Here is a 25,317-nt window from a genome sequence, read left to right as displayed (position 1 = left end):
CTAAACTTAGAAATGCGCTTAGTTGAATCATTGTTTCCATCTTTGTAACTTGGTTTTTTTTTTCATTTCAAATGGGCCTCTGAAAAGTTACTTTTTACGGCTACATAGTATGATCAATAAAATCATGAGACTTTTTATTTTTTTTTTCTATTTTAGATGAAACATCTAAAATACTTAATGAGATACTAGGGATATCTTGAAGCTCCACAGAGGAACCCTCGTCAAAGGAAGCTAAGTCGTACAAGCTGGTTTACAAACGGCTCCCAGGTATTTGCTGTTTCGGCGGTCACGTTTCGCTTGAAAACGGGAGTACGCTGTCAGGTTCGGCAGGTTAAACGATAAGCCTTACCGCCTCCTTTCGCATTTATTTCTGGCGAACAAGAGCCACCTTGCTTTTGATCTTTCCTCAGTTCCCACGGGCTTAACCCCCGCATTTTCTACCCCGAACCAGTCAGGCCGATTTGCGCCCTGCGGGCAGGTTGCGGATTTGTAGTTCTTGTCGCCAACCTGACGTTTTCGTTCTTGTGCTGTAGTTTACGTACGATTCAGTAGCGGGGACAAGTGGTCCTGCAGCAGCCCTCGTTCAGGACGACACTTAGGTTACGATACCGTCCGTTCGGTGTTCATGGGTTGCTTGCCTCTGCAGCGTTAAAGGCGATGGGATGGTTTGCGCTTAATTTTGATTCTCAAGCATGTCGATGACTTGTTTTTAACACACAAAAGTATCGAAAGCGAAATTTGCTTGTAAATCTGTGTATGTGCGTGTGGATGCATTATTATGCAAAGCAAAAGGAGAACATATTCGGAAAGGCCAAACAAAAAAGCGAAGGGTTCTTCAACAGAGTGAAGAGCTGCTCGAATGAGTGTTAAGGAACTGCACTACCGTCAACCTAGATTCAATTGTGCGGCTCTACTTATCAACATTTGACTGGATATATAAGTGAAAAAGGCTAAAACAAACTGCAGCGTCGGGCCCAGCAAAGTTGATCCGTATAGTAAAGAAGCATAGGGTTATGGCATAGGCATAAAAGGATGTAAGTCAGCGCCAATGGTGCGGGTCGCGATCACAGTGAAGGTAATTAAATACTGAACTTCCAGGCGCCAAAAGGCTCGGAGACGATTAGCGGCTGGCAGTAAACAGCGAACTCGCGACGATTGTGTGTAGGCCTTGCATGTGCTACTCGTGTTACTCCATGTTGAAATTCATACTGGTGTAGAGTAGAACCGTCTGCCTAGCATTAGCATTAAATGTTGCTAGGAAACCTGCTTTTTGTCAGTTTTTGTAAGATCGTTAGTAATGAATGAATGAACAGTGGAAGCAGTTTTCTGTGAATGGCGACCTGATGTAACGAGCTCATAGCAAGGACGGGAATAGTTTATTTTTGGTCCAGAGTGGTTCACGTCTGTAAGTTAGACCGCGGGGTTCTGCAGCCTCATTGATGAGCTCTACTTCTTGACCTCGTAAAGTGGCAGATGAATGGAACTATTGTGACCGGTATAGTGGATGCCAAAAACTACTGATGTAAAGACAGAGAATGTTTCTCGTATGGCGCACATTTCTTGAAATAATATGACTTAAAGCCTTGGCAATGGGCCTAATCTAGGTGCGACAGTAACAACGAGAAAATTATACGCGTTTTCATCTGTGGCAAGTATCGATCGTACACATGCCGCAAAAAACAAGTATGCTTCCGTTTTCACTTCCACCGTGTATTGGTTTCAATTTTTGACAGGTATCAATGATCGATACTAAGTCTATATTGACTACTTCATTTCAATCATATCCAGTAGCTCATTCAACTGTGACAGATTACTATGAAAGCTACGCTATGAGAGAAACTCGTCCTGAACGACAAGAATGTCCGTGCTTGCCTTTCTAAAGCTGGACGCGTATTGTTAGTAGGACACGGCGCCAATCGATAAAAATCTTTAGTCGGAGTTGGTAAATTCCTTAATGCTGCTCGTAGTGTAAGTACTACGGGTGCGATCGGACATTTAGCGCAAACGGTACATCTGAATCTCTATGTGTGTGTACACTATCACGCGGCAGTATGATACGCTATTCGAACTAAATAGTTCTTTTTGCTTTGATTAGTGATGAGAGGTAACTGGCAAAACGCTTCAATGGGAATTAGCAACCGCCGCCGGGGCAATTCTGATCTTTGATTGTCCATTACTATGTAGCTGGACGGTAAGATACACACGAGCTTCGATAGCGGTAGGACGTACGTGTCCGTATCAGGCAGGCCCACAGACGCATTTGCAGTGACTCACTGAACTATTATAGGTGTAAAGGGCATAATAATATCGATTATAAAAATATTCGCTCTGGTTGAGTTGTCAGAATTCGAATGTCATGGTATACATGATCAGTTCACCAACCGAGTCCATCGATGCTCATCTAAATGAGCCGATGAATGCCAGATTTTACTGTAGAAGTCCAATGTTAGGTCGATAGGAACGCTGTGCATTAGAGGCGGAGGTGTTAACGGAACCCGCGCAATAAGGGCAAGCTAAACTTTTGTCAAAGAGTGGCTGAACATAAGAGAATGTCAGCTGATGCTGGTATTTCATTGATTTTAGTCTAGAAAGAAAACTTTGCATCCCAACAAAAGATAGGATAATCGTTGCGTTTTGAAAATTTGTGGCTCTTATAGATACTGTGCAAGAGAAGCGTTAATTTATCATCTTACAGTATGCACCTTATTTGTGTCTATTAGTGAATATTCGTTTTTTTTAGGTATTTTAGAGGGAAAAGTTTAAAAGAACTGCTCAAAAATGTGTGCAGACAATAACATGCAGAAATCTCAAAGCTGCAATGAACGGGCCCATTTGGAGCTTGAAGGGACGGTTCTGCTATATCACAAAGTAAGATCAATGTGGGTCGGTCGAAGGATATGGAAAGAAGCTCGATGCTAATAATTCAATGCACCACAAAAGACGATATAGATCGTACTTCTAGAAAAAGCAGCTATACATAGGCTAGATGGCACTTCGTGTCTATTTTCCTTCGAACAATCATGTGCTTTGTCCGACCAATATTTCTCTTACAAGAATGCGTTAGCTGGAAGAGCTTCTTTACTAGAGTGTTTGTTTATTTATTTAATAACTAACTTTTATTATGTATTCGATATTGAGGGCCTAAAGAAGACTGATTTTGACGCTTGACGCATCAGCCGTCATGTTCTGACAGAGCCGAGCAGTCCTCTGAAATGCAGTAACGAGGCTCACTAGTTCTTATATGCGTATGTGTATTCAACATACGCACCAGCGCTCATTCACGCATGTCCTTTACAGGTGCCCTGCCGATGTGTCGTTTATGTATGGTAGAAGGTCATTGTTTGTCGAGCGGTACCACATAGCAACTGGGTATCAAGTGTTCGACATTTCTACTTACAGCAGGCTGAAGTTAACTCAACAAACTACGTCCCTATCTAGCATACGTATCGTGTGCGTCATCCAATTCCACTTGGCGTTACCCGGCAAAAATCTAGATCTGCGTATGCCTGTTAGAGGCTAGCTCAAACTGTAAACGCCATTGAGGCGTCGAGCAAAAGCCGACTCCAAGTCTGTCGAAGAGGCTAGGTTTGTTTGATATTCACTTATTGAATGCTGTCGCTAAATAAAAAAAAAGTGCTAGTAGGAAAAAAACTGGGCGAAAGCATGTAGCGCTCATCAGCCTGTTCAAGATAGTTTTCATTTGCGAGGTCGCGGTGAGTTAGTGACGACTGAGGCTGCTACTTTCAAGGTTCCATTGTGCAGAAGACAATGATAATAACAATAAGCATTTTGCGAATAAAATACATATACATAAACAAAAACATTCAAACTACGTATTGGATCTATGGTATGATCTGTTCAGGCCTCAGGCAATTATTGTTTGCCTGTTGGTGGCGACGTAGCGGAATGGTGAGTTTATCTACGATTCTGCCATCTATCGTAGATTTAAAATTAAATAACTCAGCGTTCTAGCTAGCAACTATAGATACTATTTGTCAATCTCATTCCTCCTCTTTACGTGATCTACTAAGAAAGAGCCTTTTTTTTTATTTTTTTTTATTTTTTACTTATTTTTTTTTCGATGTAAGAAGGTTTTGTCTCGATGGAAGAAAGATTTGTCTCACTACAAGGGGCCAAGCTGAGCTGGCTTTTGCCAGGGTCTATCTGTGGTCTCTCTAACAGATCTATGAAACTGTGCAGCTTACGATCTCTTCCTGTCGTCACAATCCCCGGTATTGATAATGATCTGTAGCAATATTTTTGCCAACGTTGACAAAAGATATTGTAGGATAATTGTAAAAACATAACGAGCCGACCAATTATCCTACTACTTATAAGATATTACTTTAGTTCGAGCCGAATCTGATATGTGATTGATACTCATATCGAGCATTTGATTAATCCAAAGAAATTGCTTGCGTAAGTGAATCGCATGCGTCGTTTTTAATAATCGTATGTGATTTTCACGTATAGCCTCAGCGCCATCTAGCCTGCACAACGACTACCTAAATATAATACGACGAATAGGCAATGGATAAAAATTACCGCGGCTATTTGAATCGATAATTACTAACTTCCGAATAGAAAAATTGTCTTCTACCGAATAGAAATTTGTATACTGTTTTATTTCTAAATGGGCACGATAGCTGATTGTAAATATTTGAATTTCGCGGTACTTGTTGAAGTTATGGCTTAGCCACACGATGGTCGGCAAGCGTTGAACAGCTCCCAGCGCCCCAACAGCCTGTAGGGCTACTGCCATTGCTACCTAACAGGTAAGTATAATGTACAGATAGGTACATGTATAAATAGCGCGTATGGTATTATATTTTAGACTTGGATAAACAGACGTCATTTATTAGCTTGATGTTCAAGTATTGTCCTAAACGCTGTAACTGTATTTTTTAAGCATGACATGAAAAACCTGTACCGTACGTTGTTTAAACGGGCCAAAATTTTCTAGGCTCTATCACGAGCTTTCACGGCAACGTAGAGGCACCTATTTACTCGGTCGATTATCGTTATGACAAAGGGACAGGTTAATAAAACTGTAGCGTACTAGATAAAATTTACCTGTCGATGAACTTTATTCTTTGATTCATTAATGTATACAATATCTGCACAAGATGCTCTTTACGAACGAACAAAATGACAAATTAAAGTTACGAACAATTTCAGCACGTTCGAAATGAAGGCATCAGCCCAACAAGCAACAAGAGATTCAACGCCTTGTTTTCTGATGGAACCTCAGCGAACGATTTCTGCATAATTTACTATGATTATCTTTCTAGAGCCGAACTTCTTTCTGTTCTTCATCTTGCTGTTCCGTAATCAGTTGCTTCTGAACTTATCATAATCAGGCATGATAATAGAGCAGAACCTAGCTGAGCGGTGATTACCTAAAAACTTCCACTAACTTTTCCGAAACTGGAAAAGCCGAGGTAACTGTGGCGACTACCCCGTAGTGATCTACGATGAGCAGAGATTTCAACCTCATCAAAAACTTTCATTCAACACGAAACATCAGCAATCGAGTGTCTATATTACATATTAGCTACCGAAGAATATGTGTTGCCAGTAATAGACCTTTTGGTCTTTTCAAATTCTTTCAAAGTTAAAGACATGATGAACATTCTGACTTTTGCATGTACGGCTAAGGGCACAATAAGGAACTGTTCTTATTAACCGACGACCTATTGGTCACACTCTCTGGTCCTGGCCACATTCCCAAATCGACAAAGGAGTGGGTTAAAGAGTTCTGCAAAAGTAATAAGTATGCAATTAACTGACTTTCCTTCAGTTAGGTCGCATCCGCTGCCCAAAAAGAACGGCTTGACCTATAATCACTTACTAACAGAAAGAATGACGTATTCAGAATTCAACAGCGAAATTGGGTAGCCCAAGGGCGAGAATAAGAGTAGATGTAAATGAGAAGGGACCATCATTTTTAGCAGGCCTGCCGCTTCGTTGGGCTAATAATCTTGGTATCGATTTAGGCTAAAAGCGTTCCGTGAAGGACGCTGTCTAGAGATCATGGGCAGATGTCATGCAGTAGTGTTTTGCTTTACACTATATATATTATCGTATTAGCGTTACTAATGAATATGAGAGTTGACTATGATCACGTTATATAACAGCATTAATAGAATGCCATCTGCCTTAGTAAGAACGTGAGAAATTTTTTTACACGTGATTGTCAATCATGAAACAAATATTACTTTTATTACCATAGGCACGAGGTCGAGCACCGAGTTTATAGTTTGTTATATACCTACCTGCGTAGTTTCCTTATCGATGTTTTTCGGGCGCTGCTAGTTAATCGATACCGCGCAACGATTGACCAGTTAATTCAGTGTTATCTACTTGGGCATCCGATGGAGCACGAAAATAATCCTAATAGAAGGATCAATTGTGCCTACCACACTTATGTCGAAAGGATTCGACCTAATCAACAGGGCTATCGGAACGGTAAATACGTTGAATAATCCCGTATTGCTGGCCCTTACGAGCTGAATGTAATGCTGAAGTATTAAGATGAGTAAACTGCTTAGATGTGTCTGTTTCTGGAACCACTGGGACGATATCTCCTAGGTAGATTTCCTTGAAGAGCTCCGTCATCTAGATATCCGCCATTAAAAAACCTCAGTGCACAAAAATCTTGTGTTGAACGCATCTAATTTTTTATTAAACACTGATAAACGCCACTTCCTTCCTTAAAAAAAATTCATTAGTGAAGGATACCTCGCACAGGAGTACGTATCGTGTTCAGTCATTGAGTTCGATCAGAATTAGCCAACTATTGACGACCAGCTGCCAAAGAGGTCTATAATTTTTCGCCTCTTTCTGCTTACATCATTTAGAATTGTGTTGATTATTTATAGTATATAATAATCGTTATTGTCCTTATTATAAGATTAAGGTACTGAAACCTATGATAGTAACGCATACTATCTATATCTATATATATATATATAGACTTCTAATCAATCGTCTATACTTTTAGTGTTTATAATTACGCATCTTTTCTATAATAGAGGGTAGTATCATAGTGTAGATGACCATCGGACCCTCAGTTAACCTCGTTTCCCGTTTCTGCCTATCAACATTAGCTACTGTATCCTTTCTGCTAATCTCTAATATAATACTTTTTATTTTTATTATCATTATTATCAGTATGGTCAATTGTATCGCAACGCTTTTTCGGTTTAACATATATATATATATAAATTTCAAAATTTGCGTTAAAAAGACTATATATGTATGTATTTATAGATGTATGTAAGTGTATCTACGTATGTCTTAGCCTATATCCATGCTCTCCATTCAGTTTCATTGTTTGTTCTTTTTTTTTTCCATATTCTGTCAACGCCATATTTGTTTGTCGTTTTCATCTGCACATGTTATAGTTATATTTCAGTTGAAAGTCGATACATAGTCAAAAATTGGAATATATATGTATAGAAGCCCTTACTATTACATTGTAAGCTATTATCGATCAACTTCACTGCGATAAATTTCACTGCGTTTTTTTTTCGATAATTTTTCGTGTTTTTTTTTTACTCACGTTTGAATTTGATAAATAACATCAACATCATACATTTTGTTAGAATCTTATACACGCTAGTAGCATACCGTATTATAACTCCAACTCACATTTAGCGCAACCAATAAGTTAAACTTATGGGGGTATATGGTAGATAATTCTACTATTGCTGCTGATGCTCGTAATGTCGTAAAGCTTGGCTGTGTGCCAGTTCTTTTCGCTCTGACATTTACCATTAACACTTTAAAAGATCGTCATATTGTTTATCATAGTACTTGTTTTTGTTTTGACAACGTTGCACGTGTAGAGTAAACGCATGAGCCTATTGGCTGTACCTTACTTTGGTTGTGCACAGATTTACAATAACTTAATAGTCATCTTTCCAATCACGTTCTTCCTCCCATAGCTCCATTATTTCTGTATTTACCAAGCGGAACATACCTATTTGCTGAGCATAGGACCAGCTGAACATGGCGTAAGCGTAGCGGATTTCCGGTCTGTGGTGTTCGATTAATATTATATTTATTGTCACTGTTGATTTCTTTCCGTCCACAACAGTGAGGTCCATGCGGGCCTGTTCGACATCTGACGGAGGCCGATTGGATTCACGCACGTCTATTGAACTTTGGCTAGTGGCCAGCCCATCCCAACAGCAATTTGGCAACAAAGCCAACAGACCTGCCAAGACCGACATGTTTACGAGCTGCTGTTAGGGTAAGCCGGCCATCAATCGCCACGTCCTCATATGTGGTTGTCTGAACGTCGATTTGAACCCAGCAGGCGGAGACCAACGTAGTATTATCTAGTCCATTGTAATTCAGGTATAGCTCAAAGAAAGACGCCAGCCGAACTGACATACATAGGCTAGACTATGCAATGATAAACGTCACTTAGCGAGAACTCTTTTGAGTAGATAAAGAAGATCATCATTTACTTTTCCTTCCACTTAAAAGCGGTTCGGCCACTGAACGGCACATAGTAAGTCATATAACCGTGATACAACGAAGTGCGATCGCCAACTTACGGACAACTTAAATCGGATTCCTTTACGCGCGCGCCCCTAAACCAGCCGTCTTGCTGTCGATGGGTAGCATAATTTATATATACAGTTATATCATATTCGTAATTATATAGAACAGAATATCAGCGTGGCTACCGTGCACTCTACAATAGTCTATTTCTGATAAATTAGAGGACGTCACGAGATCAGATAGGGTGAGTGATTATCAAATAAATGATTATCATTAATCGCTATTTCGTTTACTGATACCATCTTCACAATTGAAACTGTATAGATGCTGATGCTTGATAACGCTAGGCATAACAATGATCATCTTAGACGACAAGCCTGTAATTCAAGTTACGTTTAGTGACGATTAGGGTAAGCTTCGGCTCGACGACCATCTGTATCGCATTTTCTTTCTGAGCGGCGCTTTCGTCAACGGGCATTAACTTCGATCTTAGAAATTAAGTTCCAGTTCTCGTGACAAGTTTTGCTTCGGTAACCACCCTGTAAGCGATTGATTCATCTAAACCTTAGAGTTAATATCGATTTCTGAGCTAATTCTAAGGTGAAGAGTTGCTACGAGAAGACTAGGGGCTCATTCATGTTGGTGTGATCGTGCAGCACGCCGTCAAAAATATGTGTCCAACTCTCGATGGGTATCTTCGGTACTCGAACACCAGGTCTGGCCTATCCCTTGTGTGGGATGTTAGCCTTAATAGGAGAACTATAAATTGCCGTAAATGTTAAGACTCGACGCGGTATTCAGATCCTATTTAAATCGATTATAAAATATCCTAAGAAAAATCTGACCGGAGCAATAATGAAAGCCAGTTCGTAGCATTAATTTTACTATTTAGCAATACTGGCTTCAATGGGTCTTTATAGACACGACAGAGATTCATAGGTTTTTGGTTAGGTCGCTTGCCTTTGTTGATAAACTGTCGAATAGTTCTCAAGCTTCACTTCCACCACTCAGCGTAACAATCGCAAACTGGATTAGTGACGTTAGCTACTAATATACGAGACGAGGATCACATCCATTGTCTAGTACACGTTAGACATGGTTCGTAGCTATTTACATTAATTACATACAGTACCTAATGCACCTATTGAAACGGTGAACATAATACGGCTTCAGCGCGTTTTATGAATGTAACGGCCCACAAAACGTCCACAACCCAGCGTCTGCATGCATCTGTCGGCTTATCACAATCTACGGACACTCCTCGTACGCTTTGTGACTGTCCTTTATATTATCCAGATTTTGCAGCTTAGCCTTTCCGTGTCATCTCAAAATAATCCAAACACGTTCATAATCCGTTCTTGACATACTTCATAATTAGTACAATTTTCTATAAAATTTGAATTATTTAGTAGGCAATTTTGTGCTAAATCTGCTTCCTTTATCTGATCGGCTTTAATCACGATGTTGTTGTATGATTGGTGGTAAGGTCTGCTTCACGTAGTACCCCATTTCCTTTGCCGAATTTCCTACGCGGCCATTTAGCTTAAGAGCTTAGAGAAGGGAAGACAGAGTCGGGGAGAGAACGCTACTAGACGATGCTCACGTAATTCTCTCCAAAATGTATTGTCATAAATGTATGCTTTTTCATATATGTATAAATGTATGTTGGCGGGTTACGAATGAATCTGCTAAGGGCTGAGCTCGGCCAGAAGTAATTGCAGAAGGGCACCTTAACAAGAGTAACTGGAATAGAATCTACATCTGTGTCGAACTGTGCAGAACGTCTACGACAAGCTTGTCGACAAGGCTTGTCGTAGACGTTCTGTACTGTTGAGCGTACCCCGTGGATTTATTGAATCTGTATGAGTCCAATAATTCATTAGCTCTTTTCTAATGGTTTTGTGTTTCATAATGGAGTGTCACGCGTTCTGTGATAGACAGGTCACAGTCGCGCTTCGATGCGCGCTTCCCTAAGGAGACGAACTCGTAAAATACGAGAAAACAGTTCGGATTCAGCGAGGTAAAGAAGCGGCACTCACTTCTTCTCAGTATCCGAAAACCGAATAACGGCAAATTAGGACTGCTTCCTACTGTATGTCCTGCAAGGCAAACAACAGCGCCATTAAACTGTGCTCAGTTCCTACGACAACGAACAATACAACAATGAAGAATATATTATGTTTTTATACCGTCACAGTTTGTAGATGAAATTCTATAAGATATATGATGTGTATATAGTCTTGCTTGTTCCTTTTCCATTTAGCGTCACTCGCTGTTCTTTCGGGGTCTGTCATTAGTTCTTTTTCCTTCGCTTTTCGTAGCGAGCGCTGTGGATTTTTATTTATCGTTTATGACAGATAGTGCTGGTAACAGAGTCCAAAACGCTCAAGGATGATACACGTAACCCGAAATTTAGTGGTCCACGTGGGTCCAAGATAACATCTGCTTGACGGTTTTTGAGCTGCGCATCTCTTCTAACAGGCAATCACGGATCCTCAGCGTGGAAGTGGACCACTTCACGTTGTTGTCGTTACGATGCTTCTACACTTCCACGATAATTGAAAGTGTAATTTGAGTAAATGCGGGATGCTGCAACTTCCATATGAAGGGTTAGTGAAATCATTCATTATCGATCTATCCATTACAATCTTGTTATCGTATTAGTGTCCGTAGGTCTTATTCATTAGACATATACTGTCTATCGCTGTCATCGCGGCCGTACCGATTAGTCAGTGATTCCTGATTGACTGACTTAATTAATGATGTAACTGATGTCGTCAACGGTGTCGCTGCCGCCGTTGTTGTTGTCGGTATTCTACGGTCGTTGTGTACTGTGTTTGCGTGTCGATACGTGTTCGCCGTTTGTTGCATCATCTACTAAATACAGATTCAATCACTGGCACTTTACTTAGCCATACAGCTGAGAGAAAATGGAAAGTAGAAAATGAAGAGGCCAAGAAAGGTTCAAGCGTCAAAAACTTCTACGAACAAATTTATCGTATCGTTAATTTTCATCTGATTGACGAGTGTCGAAGTCTGCTGCATATGGAGTATGAATATCTGTAAAACTTTTTGCGAAGATCTCCGTTGTCATTTGCAGTCTCGATTATATTTCCGTCTCGGACCATCGTCGACGGTCGTGTACTTCTACCCGGGTCGTATTCAGACGTCGGTTCAGAGAAGACAGTGCGGATCGTTGTTCTCCGTTCCGAAATTCACTTACTGCTAGTCGGCATTTACGGGCTTATGTGTAATTATGTTCCATCATGCAATGTTACGATAAAATCATGCACGTTCATGCAATTCTTGCGACTAGTTGCTGATGTTAGGTACGTATATTGCGTGCAAATAAAATCGCGGTAGACATCCATGTTCTTCGAGTGATCGATCTGTGTTTTCTTTACAGGATAATTACTATTACATGTGTAATAGTCGTAAAATTACTACCGTATCCGGTTGACTCGTCGAGCGACGCTAGCTCACCAATTATTGCAGGGGTAGTGGAGCCCAAGGTGCGCACCCGTTGGTAGCTAGCGGCCTTTATACGGTGATCGAGACCGCTAGTTGCATGGTGCTGTTAAGTACCAAGTGCACTTTTTATCAAGTCACCTCAATGGTGTTGTTATCGATGAGTAAGGATTACGCATGGAGGAAAGCTCACCTTGTCATGAGGATATGGCTGTTCAACCGTTTTCTTAGCCAACGATACGGTGGTTGGTTTGCTGTCCACTGTTGTTGCCGTGGGCATTACGATCACTCTAAAGGCCTGTTGTGCTTGATTGGTATCGACTGTTACTAATGGTGTACTGTCCATTGTGCTGAGACATCTTGGTTACTTCGATTAAGCCAGAAAAAATATAGACGTGGTAATAGTATAATTTTATCACCGAGCAAAGGAGTGCTGTTGATTAGCTCAGGATCGATGTTATCGTCCGTAAGCTCTATGTGTTTGTTGTGTTATCGATGCTGCCGGTTTGTTCTTTGTGGCTCGACCGTTTTGATCGTAACGTTTTGCACACTTTGTTGGGATTTTTCGTCCGCAGATGCCCCAAGTGCTATTGCTATCGTTGTTTTATCACACATTTCTGTTTTCTATCCGCTTTGTTGCTATTATACGTGCTGTTATCGGCATATTTCGATGGCTGTTGTTCCTGATATCTTCAAGCTCTCATATATGTACCTTTTTTTTTCAGCACTATGCATGTCAATTGACGAAGAGGCACGAATTTTTACGGAAGTTAAAAAAAATCGATTTTAATACCAAAACGGTACGCTTTCTAATGACACTTCAGAAAAGAGGTTTAGAAAAGCTAGATCATCAGCCAATCATTAGATATATAGGTTTCTCTCAAATCTTAGAACATAGCTTTAATTCGTTAGAAACATTAGGCGGGCGATGAACGATAAGACAATAGGTTTATCGTTCCGGGGAAAATATGAATCCTTATGTACAGTACGAATTAGAAAGCTAAATGTAGGAGGCGTGATTTAGATCTACGAGTTACTCAAGATAGACTGTTTATACGAACGTGAACATGTGCGTTTGCGAAAGTAACGTTTGACGACAATATAACAACACCCCGGGGCTTGCAGATGGTGCCCCCCCCCAAAGGCTACAGTAGAATAAGTGTCTTTTGCCGTATTTATTTAAAGGAAAACTTGCGTTACGAAAAACATCGGTGATGATGATCGATATTATATGCATTTTGCATAATTTGGTTTTTCTATCAGATCGATAGCTTTGCTGGGCTTCAGCTAATTATGGTTAATACATTGACTGTATTAAAGCATCATCGGTTACGTCATTAAAATTAGAGTTTACAGCTAGCTAGGGCCTTTTCCGTATTATATATATATATATAATATTATAAAACTAATTAACTATAATTATCCTATAAGTTTTTTTGTAATTTTTCGAGGACCAATCATATGGAAAAATTTCAGCTTAGGCAATGTTGCCATTGCTTAATTATCGTGTACATACTTATTGGCATATGTTAGCTCTGTTGTTCAATATTACTATGCACAGGTGCTACTTGTAGAATTATCGCTGTTATGCACACCAGGACAAACAAACCGTTGTAATGTCTTCGTCCTAACTCACATGAAAGATAAAAAAAAATTGTCCAATGTAATACATAGCGCTACAACTATACTGATGCGGGTTTGAAAAAAAAAAATATGTAAAACAACCGGCTGAGTGAGGCCTACAGAGTGAACGATGATTCATTGCAATGAAGATATATATAATCGTACGTGTCCTTTGAGGAACCTTCGGTCACCGGAGCGACAAATAGGACAATTGTATGCATTCAATTGTTAGAAACAGCTCGATACAAGTATTTGCATCTCTATGCTGAGAAACGTAACCAGACCATATGATTGTTTTTATTGAAGTAATGCTGGATTAGGTACATGTATGTCTACGATTCGACTATTACAGCACAGTGTGTCTGTGTGCTATTCGGTTATTACTGTATATGTTTGTTACCTTTCCTTCAAATACACCTGTGCTACTTATGTAGTTAAATAGCGTCACTTCCACCACTGCAATAGGCGATAGATGCTGGAGAACGCTTAATACGTATAATGTGTTTTTCGTAAATAGGCAGAAATATTGTCGTTAGAGTTTGCAGATGGGTGCAGGGGCGTCAGATGATGAGTACTTGCTCGACTGGTTAAAAACTTAATAACGATTTCCTCATCCAGCGAAACGTGTGATTACTCTTGAAGGGGTTCGTTTTGGAGAGGGGCAGGGTGTTTGGCCGGCTCGTACGCAGCTCAGTTCCGACAGCTTCAGGCACGTAAAACTATGCAGGATTTAGTTAGAATTATAAATGTTGAAAGGAAAAAAAGAACTTAAAAGGATCATTGGATTGACCTAGGCTGGAATGTTGAAGGTTAGTAGCACCGCTTTAATTATTAATTCGTGATTTATATAAACATTTAGTTCACGTTATTTAGCTAAGGTGTATACTTTTCATTTCAGTCCAGTACCGGGTGACGTTTCTTAGTGATGGCATGTCATGACTAGGTCTCGAGTACGCGTTCATGAGCTGAGTCCTATTGATAGATGCTCTGGTGATTTGTAGATATGATGTCAGCGAGGGGTCGTCATCCATCCATTGAAGAGTGCAAAAAATGTTTAAATGCTACCGGAAGGCTTTTCATGGCTTGTATCTAAACATCCGATACTAAGTGACGTTGTTACTTGGTATGATAGTAGCTACGAATGTGATGTTTGCAACCGCTCGACAGAGGTTTAGCATCGTCGTTACTACTCGCTAGATGTATAGGTTGCTATGTAAATAGCCTTACCAGCTGATGTAAGCTTCAAGTGTCAATATCGCTGCGTTATAGAACAGCATTGTCAGTGATTTATAGCTTTATGTTAAACGAATATTTCAACTTTTCATGGTAAGTATTGGCTTGCCTCTAACCGCGTGTATGAAATTTGTTTCATTAAATCTATCACCCCTCAACGCGGATTCGTTGAAAGAACAGTTACTGAATAGTTGTAGTTTGATGCCTGCCAGTGTGGCTGGCATCAAGGTAATTTCAGTGAGGTTATAACCATCTAATCGTTGACAATGCTTATGACAATGCAGGTCACCGTGCATAACAAACCATTTTGGACATCAAGAGTAGCATTCGAATGTATTGTGGACAACTATATAATAGACTGATAAATTTAGTCAATATATATAAGTTAAATATTTATACAGACGCCTGTCGGAATTGTTTTGCGTCATAGGTTGCTAGGCCCCGGGCCGTTTGCAGAACTCATTGCATGATACTGATTGGACAAGGCCATTCAACCCACGCTAGCCATGTGTCACGGATAGTCTTCCGGACTTTGGCCGAGAAGGGAGATTGGCTGTGTTCGCTTTCTAGCTCATCTTTTTGCTTAGCTTTTCTAACGCCCGTTGCGCTCTCCCTTAATACGTATATCAACCTCTATACGCGTGCGTAATATTAATCTGTAATCAGGTGTGTTAACTTCTTTTTTCCAAACTTTTAGTTCATCTATGTTTGGCGTTCCTTTTCCAGCTCTTTGTATCGCTTCTATTTTGTTTCAAACACAGCTTCTTCCGTCCTAACTCCGAGTTGTTTTGTACTGTTTGGTGCCTTTCTGTGTTATCCAGTGTAGAAGGCGTGTCCGCCACGTACATCCGACGAGATTTCAGCCAGGTCCATACCTGCCGAAACATGACCATTAGTATTATGCTGCTCAGACAACTCCACCTCTACACATATCGTTTGTTGCCAGCTCTCGTTAACACAAATCGTGTAATTGCTCCAAGTAGCAATTGACACTATCTCTTTAGAGGCGCTCCGTGTTCCCATACATGAGCATGAGACACACATACACACATATACATATAGATAGGAGTATGTCGTGCAAACAAGTGACCGTCTCTAGACACTCTTTATATGAGCTCGGGCCAATTTGAACTCCGGGTTTAGCTTTGCCTTCTTCATCAAACTGAAAGCCATCAAGAGTTTCACTTAAGGGAGGTATTAGGGAGCTAGAAGTGTCGGCTTATCCATCCGAAGAGACGCATGGCAAACAACGTCACATGAACGCAGTACAGCGTGAAGTGATGTCGAGCATTTCCACTTTGTTTTGCAACATTTTTCTGGCTTGTTTCGTACGGCGTCCTGTACGAGCGCCATAGAGAGGGTACTTTAGCCAAGAGGCCAGTTTGCACCGTAATACATGGTTCCTCTCGGCAACAGAACGCTGGTGAGATGACACGCTGCGGCCGACTGAGATCCATTATGCACGACTTATGCATGTTCGGTGACCGAAATTCATAACTAAAATATGTAGATGCAATACATCGTGCTACTCCTGCGTCAAAGAAATCTACTGATGATAACCAGCTGCTTCTCGATCCTTGGTGGTACCTGTATCCAGCACGTAGATGAGGCTATTAGTTTGCTTGCCCTTTGCCCCGAGCTGTTTGTTTAGTGCTTGCAGGTAACGCTGCTGTAGGCTGCTTGTATGGTTAGGTAATCGATTGTCGTATGAACTCGTCGTGGTTTTTTCGATACTATCCCCGTTGTGTAAGCTGGACCCTCGACAGACTGGTAAATCCATTTAACTAGACTCTCTACCTGTTCCTCTGAATGGCATGCATCGGATTTAACTGGGTCTTCGAGTTACCGACTCGATCCGCTCTCTTCGTTTTTAAGTTAACCACGCTCCCACTTTTCCATTCTTTTCTTTTTTAATTTTCACAGTTTATCCTCTCCAGCTGACCCAGGCCCATGCTAGTGTCCAAATTTTGTTGCTATAGGTGAATTCAGAGCTGATTATAAATAGTTGATTTAAATGAATTCTATTTAGTTCTGCGTTAGTTAGACCTATACTTTAGAAGGAATATCTGAAATTTAAGCACTTAAACTCACTTTCGTAAAGGATAATGGCAGTCAAAAGGAAAATTAGTCGCTCTGCTAAGATTCTAGCTCAACAGCAAAAAACTGTTACGTTGTGATAGTAATTCCGAAGCAGAACTCAACGACCGCAAGGGATCAGGCATTGAAATTGGTCATAAAATCAGACTGACTTTGGCACAATGGAGCAAACAAACCTCGTCCCTGTCCACCTCAAATTTGACATGATTTCACTATTGTCACATATATACATATGTAGTACATCTGAAACTACCCGTTACGCAAGCTCGCATCGAAGTAGAGAACGTTCACATATCCAGCATAGCGCGTTGATATCTAGTTTTCTAACAGGTGTCCATTTGAAAATCTTGACTGTTACGTACCCACATAAAATTGAGAAAAGGTACTCGTTTTCACTTTCCTCCAGATTGGTAGATAAAATTATCAATTTTTTACGTACATCATTCCATTACATATATTAATACTAGCCTCGTCTCTCTCTCTCTCTCTCTCTATCCCGCGACAATTCAGCCTTTAACCTTTAAACTCATGTACGTAAGTATATATAGAGATGTTTGACGCAACGCTCGTTGTCGCCGGTTCTGCTCGAGTAAAGATTTCGTTATCGCATCTCTTCGTTACATGAGGTCTGCGTGAAGTGTTTCGCCACAGGCTGTTTTTATAGTACTGAAGTATTTAGCTATGGAGAGCAGTGATAATAATAACAACGTGTAGCAACATAAGACGTCTAGCATTGACAAAACATGTAACAGCAAATAACCTTTTTTTGTTAGGTTATTTTTTCGCCTGCCGATTTTGTTCTACGTGTCAAAGTCCATATGCTTGGTTATCGGCCGATACTGTTCGTGCAACCATGAAAGGCACTTCAATGAGCAGCAAGATTAGTAACGTCATAAGTACTCTATAGTAGATACCCGCATGCTGATTACATCTCGTCACAAACAACTTAAGGACAAATAGAAAGATGGCGACGCCTCTTTTAGATCTAATCGAGTGTGAAGGACGGTAAGCTAGGTTCATTAGCGGCTTAGCGTTGAAAGCAGGACATTGGATTCACTAGCAACTATTGAAATTCGTGTTTTGTTGTGGCTAGTAACATGTACCAACAAGCATTGACCAAATTAAACGACAACCGTCGATCGGATCGAGTGCACGCCTTCCATTTTAGTCCTCGTGCCACAAAAATTACACGTAGACATAGATACCTACACCGCTGAATATTCTTCGAAATTTCTTGTTCGTCACAACTGCTATGAACGCTTATTTGGCCGTCGTCGGTCACACGAAACCGTCATCATTCTCAGTGTGACAAAATGAAGTGGATGCATTAACTGAGTACCAGCTTTTACCGTATTATAAAGCGTACGGTATTCATACACGGTTGGATGGTTGGTTTGGCATTCTCATCGTATGAAATTGCGTCTTTTAGTTCGCTGTGCCTGCAAGCCAGTGGCATAATGAGCTAGCCGATAGGCCATCTTATAGGGTTTGTATGGGATTACAATCAATTCGGGTAAACACAGGTTCGTTAATTGGAAGAGAAACGAACGGGATTCGGGTGCGGGGAATGTTATCTAGCTGCCATTTGGATGGATTTATTGTTTGACTGGGTAAAGTAATCACTCAGAAAGCGTGTGACTTCTTCTTTCGTGCCCACCGCGGCCGGAACTGAACCCGCCTCGACTGCTCGATCCCCGCGTCGATGATAACATCCCCGTTGCGACAGTGTTCTCTGCCGGCGAAAGCAGCAGTAGGTGACTATTTTATAAAGCTAGGCTGTTGTCCTGCTGCTATTGTTGCTGTTATTGCTAGTCATTTTCCACGTCGTTGCTCTTGGCGAAGTGACGATGTCTCATCGCGCTTGTGTTTCCGTAGCACTAGTGCTGGGATTGCTATTATACTGGTATTATAATTATTAAAATTATTAGTACTATTATTATTATTATCCTTAGTGTATTTCATTCGTTGATGATGTTGCTCAGTGTTGCTTGGCTGGAAACGATGCTGATAGTCTGGACATCCGCGTGTCCATGGCTAGAATCTTCGCTGAATTATGGTTCGAGTCGCTGTGTGTAACGCTTCCATTGTACACCATGGATATCGTTTTCTCTTCGTTTGCGTTAGTTAGTTAGTGCTCTCTGTTCGCGTCGTTTCTTTTGATTGAACATTATATTTGTTTGTTCTATAATGGTGATCAATCAATTAATATCTCCGTTTTTCTGCTATTCAACTAGTGGCTGTCGTCGTTCATGATCATAGGTTAAACAAATTGTTATTAGTGCTGTTATTTAATGTGTACTGTTACAATGTCACAGCTGTCAGCCAAGTTTTATATGTTTTTCTTTTTTTTTTTTTGTTTTGTGTAGAATGAGAGAGGATTTCTTCACCTTGGGAACGAAGTTCCGTTACTTCAATGACATGAAGAGATGTACCGTTAGTCTAAAGGGCTACAAAAGTCAATGAGTGTTACAAAATTCTAAATAATGATGAACATGAAACCAGATGTTCATTGACAGTTTGCGACAACGACTAGACCTGGACATAAAGCGCTACTTTACTCCACGATTTAGGGTTTGTAGATGAAGATTTAAGTGAATGTACTCTAGTGAATTCATCGACTATTATCAGCGGCTCAAACGAATAAAGCTTCTCAAAGAAAAAAAAAACATTTTTCACCGCAGTCGTTTTTCCGCATTTTTCTAGCAGTCGTTTCAATCATAAGGCGTTTGGTTGTATCGGGTTTTGGTTAAAACGAAAAACTAGTAGCTTGCTTCCGCACGTTGAAAACACGAAAGATCTTAATTAGGTGATCGTTCAGCTCACTACCTATTTCTAAGGAATAGATCGTTCCTGATTGATAGCGGAGCCAGTCCCGCTAGTCGATTGATGGAAACAGTAGTTTCAGAAACAGATATTGGAACGGTTCTCAAAATGTCGACCAACGGGTAAGAAGGAAAATGCCCTTTGCAATCAGATAAATTTCGAGTACTTTTTTTCTCCTTATTCCTGGGCATATTTTATGTTGCATGCAGGTGTACAAATTTTTACATATTTCTCGCCGTGCTGAATTTGCCGATCGATTAGATTTGCAAAAGTAGTCCCGTTTACGCTGTGTACTTCTTTCTTACTTATAGTAGAATATTCTGTGATTCGTCGTTTGAATCCCTCCAGTATGCAATGATACGCGGATGCAGATGCCCTGGAACCAATGAATGCATAGTGAAGGCTGTTGAAGCTTGTGTAATAAGGTCGTGTGCCGGAAAAACAAACACCCGTTCTTATTATCGCAAGCACTGAAAAAGGTAATTAGCCATTTGAAAAATTCTGATCATGGTGTTAGTAGTTTTTTCTTTGTTATTCATAAATAGATGAATTTTAACAACATAAATTTCTGAGGTAGGCCTAATTAGCGGGGGCGGGTGGCTTAAGGCATAATTTTATCATTATTTTTCTCTGATTTGTTTTGTCAAGCCCGTCGCCACTGACTGATCGATGTGTATAATTCCGATTTGCTTTTTCTTAGAGGTTTACTGTTGCTTGCGCATAAGATTGTGGCGGCACTCGTAAACGACTCCTGTCGCATGTATCTACTTTTTTATTCTTCGCTCACTACAAAAGCACTTGTATAGTTATTGCTTTCACTTCTGCCATGGACTGCTTGTCGTCCGTTTCTGCCCGATGATTATCGAATTCTGGCGTTTGCTACTGCCGAAATTGAAACGCATGCTACAGATTAACGGCGCGGCTCGCCACCGGCTGAGGGAACGGGTGTATTCATCGGCCTGTTTCATAAGTATTTCTGATTTTTACTCTGAAATCTACTTTTTCGCTTCTTTCTTCCCTTTGCTCTCGTTCGAAAAGGAAACATCCCCTTCCACGACTCGCTATTACGTTCGCCTGAACGGAGCTCGTTTGACGGACGCTCAGCCGTGCAGCGTCTCCTTGTTGATTCATAGTCTAGCGCTAATTCATTCACCTATTGTTACTGTCAAATGAACGTCGACCGGTTTCTTTGTATCATTGGCGCTTCATCGACTATAGCGGCGCCTAAGGCGACGACCAAATGAGCCGTCAAATATGAGCAATTACCGTCCGTTTATTGGAACGGGCTGGGCTAAGGCTGGTAGTATTAAAGTGTTCTCTCATTCGCTCGGCGAAATGATCCCCGAGTCTTCTTCGATCGTTACAAGTAAAGCTGAAGACGTGACAATTGGAGAAATCAGTCAATTTGTCAATTTAGTCTACGACTTTTCAGCATTGCGATGGCACAAATGGATACGGTAACCACTTAGTATCAATACTAATAGGACAACATGTAAAACTATAGCTATGGTAGCTGCTAATGACGGCTCACCCATTGCGTCGCCTCAGCATAGAGGCATTATTATTGTTGTTGCTCTGGATGATGATGGCTAGTAATTCAAATTGATGATGAGTTGATGGTAATGGATGTTAATGATGATAGATTGATGTTCAGGCGATGAGATGCGGCGCCGAGAAGAGGCAGGCAATTGTTGAGATGATCGTAAAGGCTGTGAAGAAGATCAGACACACTCGGTCGATCACCATAGCCGCGAAGCGCCATTCTGATACCTGTTGTGTTCATTAGAGAGAAGCAAGAAAAAAAAAAAACCGAAATATGGCAGGAAAATATAAATTAGCTTTGAAATAGATGCCAACTATGTTCACTATTAGATGATCACCACTAGTAGTGATAATTCTATGCTTTCATAGTATATCCAAATACACTGCTAATATCTAGGAACTGGGTTGCATTTACTAAATGTGAACTTATAGTATGAACGGTTTGCATTATTGCTGGCGTCAGCCTTCTCGTTCACGGCAGTATCATGACTTTGGCCTCTATCGAAACCATCAAATGACCGCCTACGTTGAACCTAGACGTCGAGAGAGACCACTGAATCTTCTTGCCGGTGTATAAGCTGACCACAGGCCACTCACTCATGTGAAATCGAAGAACTATACTTCTCACACTGCTAAGATCCTTTTTTAGATGATTCTATTATTTCGCTGTCAATGAAGTTCTTGCCAGATCGAATTCGCTGGTTCGATAGACTGGATATTATTTCTTTATTGCTCGCTCGGTTTTCGTCCATTAATAAACCGTAATTGATGATCCATCGCTTAACCACGAACTTCTATGGCGAAGAACGAGAGAATGCTAAAGAGGCACTGAAGCAAAAAAAAGATAAACTCGGGGGTGGCGGGCAGAAGTAAAGTATAACGAATTAGGAGCGATCACCGTCGTAAACTGTCGGCAGGTTTTTTTTTTAGTGTTTTCTGTATTCTGCCGCTAGCCACAACTGCTCTATACCCCACAGGGCCGAACGCACCCTTACTAGTAAGGTCATCCCAGAGTGACTACACGTTAAGCCAGCTTGTCGTTCCCCTTATCATCCTGTCATAAAACTATGCCGGGCCCGGAATGACTATACCCACTTACTTTCCCGAGACCAAATATGTACAGCATGCAGCATATTTTTGTTGTTCTTTTCATCAATGCGGGCTTGTCGATTCGTGCGGCCCTAGACATCCACTCCTGTTTCTGGCTACTATGTCTAAGCGGCAACCGATTTGCTTGCCTCTCATAGGCAACAAAACAGATGGACTTCGTTGCTCCCTGCGGCGGCGGTGGTGGTGGCGGGCGTTAAGGGGGCAGCGAACAAATCTATTGGCGAATCCTTTTGCTGTTTGCAAGCCAGTCCCACATCAGTCGGCCTTATCATTAACGTCTATCAGGAGACGCTTAGACGGCGAAACAGTACTCAAATGCACCTCCGTCCGCTCCTTGGATCTATTCCACTGTAGGTAATACGTATGCAAGTGTGTTGGGGAGTATTTATGATATAATCTAGTCATGCGTGACTCCCTCTACGATACGCTCCGGGTGAGAACAAAGCAGAGATGATCCAAACAAAGCTGACTGGTCAGTCTTCATTTGGTTGAACTGAAGACTTGCTAGCTAGACACTGAACAAGCTAGACAGTTCCCCGACGATTCGTCTTGGGAGCAAAAATCTTTCTTTGGCTCTTTTTACCACCTACCACTTCGTGCTCTTCCTCCTCCTTTCTCATCCTGTTGGTGATGTACTTAAGTTCGCGAACAATGTCCGCGAGATCTCTTTGCGTCTGCAAGCACGGCGGGACCGAAGAGATGGTGGCAGCCGTCGATTCGGTCGTGATGTCGTGGTAAGACTGGTGATGGTGGAGGGGCGGCACACACGGAGGTTGAGACCTACGCGAAGTCGAATGAGGAAGAAATTTAACAGAGACCTGGCTAGAGCACTACTGACAGCTACAGCTTAGTATAGTTAGGCAAAAAAGTGTCGTTGTTTAATTTAAGACTAACAAAACATTGTATTACGTAGTACTGGACACAGAGCAGAAGGTACTAACGTGAGAGTATGTTCATTTCTGCCAATATTGTGTTAATTCAAAACTTTAAAAATTCGTAGAAGCTTACTTGACGAAAGGACGTCTTAGACAAAAAAACAAAACTATTTGGTTGTTTTTATAGTAGCGTAGTTATTCTATCATAAGATCCAGTACTCTTTGCAAAGTCTTATTTTTTTCTTATTAGCCTAGGATATTGGCCTGGAATGACAGCGCCACGCTATGTGGTAATAGCATAGTAACTGAAGTAAAGATATAGGTTCACTGGATAAGGTACCCACGATTTCATCGATTCACTCACCGTTTTGGCGGCCCACAAGGTGTTCTCTAGTTTTCTTACCTCGGTGGCGGCGGCGGTTGTAGGAAACACGCGGAGTTGGCAGGTCTGAAGTCGTCGTCAATGTCTAGCACATTCGCTAAGAGGCTGCGACTCGAACGTTCTTTGAGCTCGAGCTCCTTGAGTATCTTGGAGGCGTGATTACTCTTAACGGGAGCTACGTTGTCTCGCCCGCTTCCTTGCCGTCGGCGGGGATTTAGGCTCACGCCCTGAGGAACATCCATCCGTAGGAGCCAGGGCAGCCACACCAGGAACAGCGACTTGACCTACGAATCAAATAGAGGAGATTAAGAGTAGATTTAATAACAAATACAAGTTCGATATACTTGATTAGTAACGTATTATGAATAAACAGCAGTGCTAGAAGCGTCTGCAATCATCTTCATACTGAACTGTGAAGAACAAGTAGCCAATTGTTGTGCCATTGACGAGTAGATGTTGTTGAAAATGAATATTGATATAGTCAGTATGGTGAAGAGTCGGTCACAGACATCGAGTAGTAACGTAGGCGGTTTAGCGGTATAAGAGTAAAGGCCCACACGCTTTCTAAGATAGAGAACGATCGAATTTGTACGTATCATCTGTGTGTGGTACGGCCGAAATTGTATTATGACGTCGCTTCTATCGGGACAGAGTAATGTAATGCGGCACATAATGTTTAATTAAAAGTAATTTTAGCCATGAACCTCCAATGAGCATAAACTTTTCCCTTCTTGATAAAAATTTCCATATCGGTGCGTGTTTGTATTGCAGGAAAAATTGTTATTTAGCATTGTTCTCAAGAACGAACTGCGTTGTATAGTATAGGTAATTTCCTTATTGTAGTTTAATCTAGTTTATTCGTTCAATAGGTAATATTCAAAACGGTATTACTCACTCACGAAGTTGGCGTCTGATTTTATCAAAATATACTAAATACAAAGTATCTTAGTCTTTTATTTGTTGTTGTGTATTTGGTAAGCAAATCAAAAAAAAAAAAACATAACAACTTATAGTCACATTTGTTGCGTGATATTTCAGTCACGTACAAACACACACATCTATATGTGTATATATATCTGTGTGTATAGGCAGTATTGACTTTTCTAAATCCAGATTCAAAGCAGAAATTATATATATTTGGCAATGATATTATGTCACATGGTTAGTTTTTTAATGATATCCTGGCGGCTCACTGTCGGCCTTGTTCATGACTTCATCAAATATTTCTATAACTGGTCGACCGTTACGAAGAGCATTATTATTTATAATGAAATTTCCGCGTATGTGCATACATTTGCAATTGATATCTGCACGTACCGGCCGGGGCATCTCCGTGGTTTCCTTATTTCGATGGTGGTAATTAAGCACGACGACAGTCATCACGACCGAGAATGCCACCATCACCATAATGCACGCAAAGTACGTTCCTGTGCAGGTGAGAACGATGATTGTGACAAAATGCCGTTAAATTATATTAGCCGTTTGATAAGGGGAAGTACGAGTGGAATAGGGATGAGTTTCATGTGATGGTAACGAGCGGGAATGGATGATACGAAAAATCCTTGTTTTTAGCTGCTGAATTTCCAATTGATTCTTATACGAACAAGTGTATTTTATTTGGGAAGAAAAATAATTATATATATATGTATA

General features: G+C 40.8%; 1 protein-coding gene and 1 long non-coding RNA gene across 24 annotated transcripts in view; one reads left to right on the top strand and one right to left on the bottom strand.

Moving 5' to 3' along the window:
• Positions 1-6,658: 6,658 nt before the first annotated feature.
• The window catches only part of nAChRalpha6 (nicotinic acetylcholine receptor alpha6), a 237,092-nt gene continuing 218,433 nt past the window's right edge, over positions 6,659-25,317 (bottom strand). For all 5 annotated transcript variants that reach the window (XM_086993872.1, XM_086993875.1, XM_086993871.1 and 2 more), the window contains 4 exons: positions 24,985-25,094; positions 23,689-23,951; positions 23,001-23,190; positions 6,659-21,528 (listed from right to left, as the gene is read on the bottom strand). In XM_086993872.1, coding sequence (XP_086849998.1) covers positions 21,409-21,528; positions 23,001-23,190; positions 23,689-23,951; positions 24,985-25,094 — 683 coding nt within the window. In that variant the 3' untranslated portion in view covers positions 6,659-21,408. The remainder of the gene's footprint in view (positions 21,529-23,000; positions 23,191-23,688; positions 23,952-24,984; positions 25,095-25,317) is intronic.
• LOC111253275 (uncharacterized) overlaps positions 10,393-25,317 on the top strand; it is a 30,041-nt gene continuing 15,116 nt past the window's right edge. The window contains exons 1-9 of one of the 19 annotated variants that reach the window (XR_015330745.1): positions 10,394-10,534; positions 10,996-11,123; positions 11,615-12,227; positions 12,708-12,782; positions 14,151-14,414; positions 14,504-18,685; positions 19,302-19,880; positions 20,107-20,237; positions 20,407-24,623. This is a non-coding gene — a long non-coding RNA (uncharacterized LOC111253275). The other 18 variants (XR_015330752.1, XR_015330743.1, XR_015330742.1 and 15 more) reach the window with 18 other exon arrangements.

The sequence above is a fragment of the Varroa destructor genome, unplaced genomic scaffold (assembly GCF_002443255.2).
Source record: "Varroa destructor unplaced genomic scaffold, Vdes_3.0 BEIS01000006.1, whole genome shotgun sequence".
Classification (NCBI taxonomy): domain Eukaryota; kingdom Metazoa; phylum Arthropoda; class Arachnida; order Mesostigmata; family Varroidae; genus Varroa; species Varroa destructor.
The sequence above is the reverse complement of the archived record's forward strand: the minus strand, read 5'-3'. Positions and strand labels throughout refer to the sequence as shown.